At 42.0% G+C, this 9,029-nt stretch overlaps 2 protein-coding genes across 2 annotated transcripts; both read right to left on the bottom strand.

Moving 5' to 3' along the window:
• Nucleotides 1–473: 473 nt before the first annotated feature.
• LOC113079593 (uncharacterized) lies at nucleotides 474–2,110 on the bottom strand. Its single transcript, XM_026251835.1, has 2 exons — nucleotides 1,005–2,110; nucleotides 474–562 (listed from the first exon to the last, which is right to left on the bottom strand). Exon 1 carries the CDS (start codon nucleotides 2,025–2,027, stop codon nucleotides 1,206–1,208), a length of 822 nt encoding a protein of 273 aa, XP_026107620.1. The 5' UTR covers nucleotides 2,028–2,110; the 3' UTR covers nucleotides 474–562; nucleotides 1,005–1,205.
• A 1,944-nt stretch (nucleotides 2,111–4,054) lies between these two features.
• Nucleotides 4,055–7,791, bottom strand: LOC113079592 (uncharacterized). The gene is made up of 2 exons (XM_026251834.1): nucleotides 7,632–7,791; nucleotides 4,055–7,189 (listed from the first exon to the last, which is right to left on the bottom strand). The coding sequence occupies exon 2, from the start codon at nucleotides 6,974–6,976 to the stop codon at nucleotides 4,559–4,561; it is 2,418 nt and encodes an 805-aa protein (XP_026107619.1). The 5' UTR covers nucleotides 6,977–7,189; nucleotides 7,632–7,791; the 3' UTR covers nucleotides 4,055–4,558.
• Nucleotides 7,792–9,029: the final 1,238 nt, after the last annotated feature.

Raw genomic sequence — 9,029 nt, 5'->3', positions numbered from 1 at the left:
CCAAATCAAGTTTTTTATTATTCTTGACATCCATGAATAAAAGTCATGTGGGTTTGGAACAACAAAGGTAAACCAGTAAATGGAGACAGAATGTTTTTTTGGGTGAATGAATGCTTTAATTCTACTGATAATTGATTTTCAGTTATTTGTGCTATATGTTCCTTCTAAATATTTTCCTTATATGAACTGTCTTTTGCTCATTTCAGCAAACAAAAAGATGCAAGACTGCAAACTTTCCAGTTCTCCTGTGTACTGATAATCCGGTTTCCACCCAGTCCCAGGAGGTTCGTCTGTTTTATCCTTCTTCACTCAAATGTGTTAAAATTGCTTGGTTATTGACCAGTAATGCAAGGAGATTGTAGATAAACAATAGGAATTGTGTTATTTACTGTTAATTAGTTTTATGGACTGTATTGCTTGGTTCTGACTTAGTTGGGATCATCACGGGGCATCGGTAAGAATGCACAAAAGTCCAAAGTCCAATCACAGTTTTAATAGAAGGATCAAGCCATCAACATACTCAGGGTATTGCATGAACATTAAGGTTGTGTGAGTGTGGTTTCTATAATAAAACAGAAATATAAATAATCAGTTTACAGTAATAAATGATATACATTTTACTCAAAATAATAGATGCGTGAGGATACATGACTATAAAATGTAACAATTGACTATAAATAGACACGTGACTATCGTCTTATAACCATATCTCAATCCAGTGTAATCTTCACAATCCACATAAATATGGCTTAATAACATTTGTAAATTGTAGAGACTAAATTAAACATATGGAGAAATATGAGTCGTTATGATTATTCACGTTATGATTATTCACATATACAGCGCGCATCGGAACACACGTGCAAAGATAATGCACACAGTCTACCGCTAACATTAGCCTCACGGCAATCCAAAAACACTCAACATCTGAACGTTTCAACCCATAATACAACAAATAGCAATATAACAAGATTAAAGATAGTATGAGTGGAAATTAAACTTACTTTCAAAGTTACGCACACTCATCTATGGCTTGAATACACGCGAGCCCTCCACAGCCTTCAAGCGAAACATAAGTTGCGTCAGACTCTGGGGGCGGGACTAAGTTGCGACTGTCAATCATTCACAACGCACCAATAAGAATTAACCTAGAGCCTTTTCAACAGCCGCCCCAATTTACATTGTAAATTCTACTTAGAAAAGGCTTACGAGTCTTTGTTATCCTCAGGTAGAGGTGGCAAACAGATAAGTTTACTCACTGGTCGGATGTATTTCCGACCCTGCACTTGTACTTCAGCAGTTCTAATTTTCCCATCAGCACCGGGTACTGTGGCTGAGACCTTGCCCACTGGCCAGAGGGCTCGAGGCAATTGGTGATCCACGATCATCACTACTGTCCCGGTCTTTAGATCTTTGCCAGTCTCAGTAATCCACTTTGCACGAGTTTGCAGTTCAGGCAAGTATCTCTTGATGAAGTGGGCCCAAAAATGGTCGGCAAGGACCTGGCTATGTCTCCAGCGTTTTCTGCTTAGTAATTCGGACTCAGGGTATACAATTTGGGGTAAATCAGGGTCTGGCCGCCCCAATAACAGGCTGTTTGGTGTGATGGGGTCAACATCTGCTACATCCGATGACACGTAGCCCAGGGGTTTGGAGTTTAACATGCCTTCGATCTCTGTAAGCACTGTGCTAAGCACTTCCTCAGTTACATGTTGGGCTCCAAGGGTAACATTGAGAGCAGATTTTAGAGACCTGATCTCCCTCTCCCATAGTCCACCAAAATGAGGAGCTCCAGGGGGATTGAATTTGAACTGAATTTTCTGCTTTGCAAGCTGACTTTGCAGATTGGGTTGCATGGCCGCAAATGCTTCTGATAGTTCCCTTTCTCCTCCCTTGAAGTTGGTTCCCTGGTCAGAATAGAGTTCATGGGGAGTTCCTCTGCGTGCAGTGAATCTGCGTAGGGCCATGAGGAATGAATCAGTATCAATTTTAGGAAGTAAATCAATGTAGACTCCTCTGGTCGTCATACATTTAAATATGATCCCCCACCGTTTCTCATTGCGGCGGCCTACTTTGATTGTATAAGGCCCAAAACAGTCAACACCTGTCGAATAAAAGCTGGGCGGTGGAGACGGAGTCGGGCTGGTGGTAAATCAGCCATTTTTGGCACTTCAGGCTTTCCACGCCATTTTTTGCATTCACGACACTGATGTTGGTGCCGCCGTACTGCTTCTCGCCCTCTGATGATCCAATATTTACGGCGTAACTCAGCAAATACTCTTTCTGGGCCAGGATGATGAAGTTTTTCATCATAATGTTGGATCAGGAGTTGACTGAGTGGGTGTTTGGGATCAATGACAATTGGATGGACAGTATCTGGCCTAAGTAGCTCACTACGTCGCAAACGGCCACCAACTCTTATGAGCCCAGTAGATTGGTCAATCTCCGGTGCAAGTGAGACTAATCTGCTGTTGGGAGGCAAAGATTTACCACATGTTAATGTATCAAGTTCAACTGGGAAACACATAGATTGGGCTTGTTTCAAGAGTGATATCTCAGCAGCTACGTAGTCTTGGGCGGATAAATCTCTTGTCTGATTGGCTTGTTTTAATTGTTTCTGTGCTTCATGTTCCACCAATTGATCAAAACTGTGGTATGATGAGAATTCTTTAATGATGTCGGAGAAATCTACTGTGGTCAGGCTGCAGAAAGTGACTTTCTCCTCTTCATCTGTACTGTCTGTGACCAATTCCTCCGTGTCATTAGACCAAGTACTTGGGTCTTGCCACAAAAAATGTGGTCCTTGTTTCCAGTGACTTGGCACTGAGAGTTGGTGAAGTGTTTTACCATGGGTAATGTCATCTGCAGGATTGTTTTCAGACTTCACATACTGCCATGACTGAGAAGCAGTCAGTTCCTGAATTTCTGCAATCCTTGTGCCCACAAACACTTTATATCTGCATGAATCTGATTGAATCCAAGATAAAACTGTCTTTGAGTCACTCCATAATGTCACCTGTTGAATGTTCAGGGTGAGTTCCTTTTCCAGAAGTCTTGCCAATTGGGCCCCGCTAAGTGCTGCACAGAGTTCTAGCCGAGGAACAGATAACTGCCGCTTTGGTGCCACCCTTGATCTTGCTGTGATAAATGCAACCTCGACTTGGCCTTGAGGACTCTCTGTTCTAAGATACGCCACTGACCCATAAGCATTATTAGAAGCATCGCAGAATATGTGGATGTCTCTTTTGCACACTTTAGAATCCAGTTCTGCACTAGTGTAGCATCGTGGTATAGCAATCTTGTTCAGGTACTGCAATTCTGCTTCCCATTCAAGCCAGGCTTGCAAGAGGTCACTTGGTAGCAATGGGTCATCCCACTCTCGTTTTTTATCCCACAGTCTTTGTATCAGTACTTTGGCTCTAGTTGTGAAGGGAATAATGTAGCCTAGTGGGTCATACTGACTAGCTACGACCTGATAGATATACCTCATTGTTGGAACTTGTGGTTCCTTCAGACGAGCTTTGTAACCAAGTGTGTCTGCTTTGCAGAGCCAATGTAGACCCAAGGTGGATACAGAAACATCCCATTGCTTTTCAGTAAGCCAAAGCTCATTTCGCTCAGATCTGGATTCTTCAGGAAGGTGTGCAACGACAGAAGGAATGTTGCTAGCCCATTGTCTTAACTCGAACCCACCAGAAACTAAAAGAGCTTGAATCTTATTCACCAGTTCAGTCGCTTTGTCAGTAGAAGTTACACTCTGCAGGAAATTGTCCACATAGAAATGGTTTTCTACAGCCACACGTGTCTCTTCCCCTGGAACAGTGTTCTCTTGGACATGTTTTAGGACGGCAAATGTTGCACAGCAGGGGCTGCATGTAGTCCCAAAAGGCAAAACCTGCCATTCATAGACACTGACTGGTGTATCACGCTGCATGTTTCTCCACAGAAATCTGAGAAGTGGTTTATCCTCTGGGAGCAGAAGAATCTGGTGAAACATGCCCTTGATATCGCTTGTGATGGCAATTGCATGCTCTCTGAATCGGAAGTAACACTCCTAGTAAAGTGGAGGTGAGGGTAGGCCCAGCTAGGAGGTACTCATTGAGGTTATGGCCTTGGTACTGAAAGGAACAGTTGTACACCACTCTGTGCTTTCCATTATGGTGTACCATGTGATGTGGTATGTACCATGATTCAGGGCTGTGATCAACTGCTTCAGCAGCCAGCTTGACAACATAACCAGATTGATCCAGCCTTTCAATTTCCTGGTTATATGCCTCTGCATGTTCAGGACTTTTGCTGAGACGCCTTTCTAATGCTCTTAGGTTGGGGAGAACAGACTCTTTAGGCGCTTTCAATTCGGGCATGTCCCTTTTTCGCAGAAGTGGTGTAGCATAACGAAACACTCCATTTACATTTACCCTTACAGTCTTGGTCTCAAGCAGAGTGATGGCCTCCTGATCACAACGTGAGCGTGTCACCACCTTCTCATTGCGATATGGTAGTATGTCAAGCTGCCAGAGTCTCTCAACATGTTGCAACAGCTCTGATGAGGTGGAAGTCACCGATGTGAAAGGCATTGATGCTCTGGGATTTGGTGCTGGAGTACATTGGCTGGCCCTTGCAGTGTCCAGCCTAATCTGGTCCTTATAGCAGCTGGCCCGCCTGGTGGGCCAAAGTGAACTGGCTCCATGGGGATGATTAAATGGTGATGATCAGAGCCTATAAGCAACAATGGCTGAACCTGAGAAAAGGCATGAAGAGGCAGCCCTTTGAGATGCTGGTATTTCCTTTGCAGAAGGGTAACTGGATGTGAATGCTTGGCCAAGCCGAAATTCTCAGCTGTAAAGGCACCAGTTATCTTGAACCTTTTGCTTGGCTGAAATGCTGGGGACAGAGTGAAAGATACTTTTGCACCTTGTATGACTTGGGTGTCATGTCGAACTGTTCTCAAAGAGAGGGTTTCAGTCTGTCCATTAAGTTTAAGCTGCTGTGCTGCACCATGAAGCAGGATTGTACGTTCAGAGCCATCGTCCAAAATAGCATAAGTCATAATTGAATTTTTGCCATTACGCAACAGCACTTTACAAATTTTCAGAAGGACTTGGCTGCCACCTGCTGGACGATCTAGGTATAGCATCTGACTCTCTTGGGATCTTTCATGGTTGTGCTTCATCTCTGTTGATTTGCTGTTGATGTCATGCAAAACAGTTAGATGTTTGCCATTGCAAGTTTTACATGTGGCTTTCAATCTGCACTGAGCTGCCTGATGTTTCCGTCCACACCTCCAACATCTCTTATTTGACTTAATCCAGTTAGTTTTGAGCTCACTGGTTAGCTGTGTGAAGTTATTGCACTGGTTAAGATAGTGGTGATTATTGTCACAGTAATGACAGTACACAATTTTGCCAGGGTTTTGAAATTCTGATGATTTTGCAGCTGGAGGGTCTGCTGACTGATCCACACCATGCAAAATGGCTGTTGTCTGAAAAGTGTGCTTACGCTGTCGCGGAGCTTCTTTGTGCTGACTAATTTGTCCCCTCATTTCACTAGTATTGAGTTTACAGTCAGTGGGCTGCACCTGCAGCTCAAACTCAAGCCAGTGTGAAAAGTCGAGCAGGTTTGGAATTGGGTTTCTGAGGGGGTGAACATACCTCTTGAAGTTAGCCTTGAGATCATGAGGGAGTTTAGACATGAGTCTTGCCACGTGTGAACCACACTGCAATTCAATAGCTCCCTTCTCATCCAGCTGGTCAAGCATACCCACTAATGCTCGAACTCTGAGGGCAAACTTACGAAAGGCCTGAGTGTCACCACTGCGAATATTTGGTCCGTCCATCAAGTCAGCAATTTTCTGCAACGCCAATTGATGCGGCTGTCCATAATGTTCAGTCAGCGATTGCATTGTTTGGGTGTATGGATAACGAGAGTTGCTGTAGGAATCAGCAATTAAAAGGGCCTCTTCAAATTTCAAATGCTCAAGCAGAATTTGATATTTAAACTGTTCAGTAGCATCGTACGGCAACAAATTGTCAAGAGATATTTTGAGTCTAGCAAACTGTCGTGGGTCTTCCACTGTGAAATCTGGTATTGAAGGGCTCGGACCTCTGTAAATGCTCTCTCTGGTGGGAGGAGAATGAGTGCGCGGAACGAAGTCTCTAGGATGATAATGTTGTCTTGGGTGGTAATCAATTTGTTCTCTGAATCTGAAGTCAGCTGCAGGGGAAGGATCACGTATTTGTGGCTTTGGTGGGATATGTCTTTGGTCATGTGCATAGCTTGTGCTTTGTGCAGCGTGTACACTCATCTTGTGCTGAGATTGCAATGTACATGGATTTGGTGAATTTGGTTGATATCGCACATGCCTGTTCTTTGATGTGGGCTGCAGTTTCATTTCTGAAAGTTCACCTGACAAATTAATTTCACAGTCTCGCTCCTCATCTTCTGACTCTTCCTTTCCATCATCCATAACTGGTTTTCCAGTCTCTTTAGAAATCTGATCACTCATTTGAGCTACTGCTACCTTGCTTAGACGTGGAGTTGGGACAGGAGAAGGTTTCTTTGCTGCCTTTGTCGATGAGTGAGTGCGAGGAAAAGGCACAGGACACTGTGATGAGTCTGTTTCCTCCCTTTCAGAGGTGTGTTGCAGGTCCTCAATGGTTTTATGCAGGCGTCTGTTCTCTTCTCGTAGCTGCCAAATCACTGTTTGAGCATCTTGTGGTTCATACTGATCTCCAGTATCCTCAGTAACATCACCGCGGTGAGTAGCATGCCAACTGGTGAAGGGTGTCATCCCGACAGCACCCTCATTTCCTGACTCCCGGCTGTGGCACTCTGTTTGCATCCTGGAAGTAGGTGAATATGTATGCTGGAAGCCTCTGTAATCCACCTCATAATCTCCCAAGTGGCGTGGGGGGCGTGATAATCGTTTACTACGGACTTGAGGCTCATACTGTGACTCTGAATGGGCTTTGGACATCTTAACCTGTGGCAATCACCTCTCCGGCTCGAAGGACCAATGTTAATTAGTTTTATGGACTGTATTGCTTGGTTCTGACTTAGTTGGGATCATCACGGGGCATCGGTAAGAATGCACAAAAGTCCAAAGTCCAATCACAGTTTTAATAGAAGGATCAAGCCATCAACATACTCAGGGTATTGCATGAACATTAAGGTTGTGTGAGTGTGGTTTCTATAATAAAACAGAAATATAAATAATCAGTTTACAGTAATAAATGATATACATTTTACTCAAAATAATAGATGCGTGAGGATACATGACTATAAAATGTAACAATTGACTATAAATAGACACGTGACTATCGTCTTATAACCATATCTCAATCCAGTGTAATCTTCACAATCCACATAAATATGGCTTAATAACATTTGTAAATTGTAGAGACTAAATTAAACATATGGAGAAATATGAGTCGTTATGATTATTCACGTTATGATTATTCACATATACAGCGCGCATCGGAACACACGTGCAAAGATAATGCACACAGTCTACCGCTAACATTAGCCTCACGGCAATCCAAAAACACTCAACATCTGAACGTTTCAACCCATAATACAACAAATAGCAATATAACAAGATTAAAGATAGTATGAGTGGAAATTAAACTTACTTTCAAAGTTACGCACACTCATCTATGGCTTGAATACACGCGAGCCCTCCACAGCCTTCAAGCGAAACATAAGTTGCGTCAGACTCTGGGGGCGGGACTAAGTTGCGACTGTCAATCATTCACAACGCACCAATAAGAATTAACCTAGAGCCTTTTCAACATTTACTACTTTTTTTCAGATTATATTAAACCTGGAAAATACTGGAGAAGATCAATTAAGTTTTCAGGAGCACATTACTGTGATTAATGCTGAACTATGTAAAAGACAACCTGACTACACCAACATATCAAAAATCTAATGAGATGCGCTCTTTTTAAAAGAGTTGATTTAATGACAAAATCAACATGAGAGGTCATGGACATGTTCCCATTTCTTCAGGTTCCACAACTTGTGAGTATTTGTTTTTAGTGTTGTTTCCTTTGAGTTTAGTATTTCCACTGCATTTTCAATTTTTTTTGTCAAAATTGATCTTAATGAATTTTTCTTTCTTTCTTTTTTTGGTAGCTGCTGAAGGACCTTCATCTTAATCTAGAGACTGCTCTTCAAGTCCTGAACAGTTTAAATTAAATTTATGCATTTAGCAGACAGGACTTACAGTGCATTCAGACTATCGATTTTTTTACCTATCATGTGTTCCCGGGCAATCGAACCCCTGACCTTGCGTTTAATAGCACAATGCTCTACCAATTGAGCTACAGGAACACTACTCTTTACTTCAGCAAACTGACAAAAACACAAAAACTGTTCTTTTTTTCCTTAACACAACCATTAGTTGCTTGGTTTGTTGAATGGTTGCTCTAATAAATCTATTTATACCATGGTTTGTCTGAATATTTGATTCTGATTGGCTAAAAGGTGTGCATTAAAATAATTAGATTCACAGATAGTTCCAGTCAGTTTAATTACAATTTAAGTTTAATGTGCTGCTGCAGTGACAAACATGCAAACAAAACACTTGCACACAGAGATCGGAGATTAAAGTAATGTGAACTGAGACATTTTGCATTTATTTTTTTTTTATTTTTTTTTACAACCTCAGTTGCATTGCTTCCCTGCCATTCATAAATCCTCTCCTGTGTTCTCATGGAGTAGTAAAGTGTCGATTGTAAGCATACTTCAGAATCTCATCTCTTCAGAAAATGATCTGAACTTGAGTTCCAAACTGTATGACGTTCATTGTGATGAGTAGATATTTGAGATGCCATCATTTTAAAGAATTGCCAGCCATGATCACTTGATTGCATGTAGCTCTGTGAATGTGATAACAAAATTAAATAAAAATGTCTTGCTCTTGTAGAATACTCTTATTGACAGTTGTTTTGTAATATCAGGAGAAATACAAAGATGTTAAAATTGAGAGAGTGCTGCTCAGTTTCTCACAAAAACATTTGCACAAT

The sequence above is a fragment of the Carassius auratus genome, unplaced genomic scaffold (assembly GCF_003368295.1).
Source record: "Carassius auratus strain Wakin unplaced genomic scaffold, ASM336829v1 scaf_tig00028633, whole genome shotgun sequence".
NCBI lineage: Eukaryota > Metazoa > Chordata > Actinopteri > Cypriniformes > Cyprinidae > Carassius > Carassius auratus.
This window is presented reverse-complemented; position numbering and strand designations above follow the sequence as displayed.

Bases quoted from the DNA above. Each gene is read 5' to 3' on its own strand.
- LOC113079593 (XM_026251835.1), bottom strand. From the start codon at position 2,027: ATGACGACCAGAGGAGTCTACATTGATTTACTTCCTAAAATTGATACT.
- LOC113079592 (XM_026251834.1), bottom strand. From the start codon at position 6,976: ATGTCCAAAGCCCATTCAGAGTCACAGTATGAGCCTCAAGTCCGTAGT.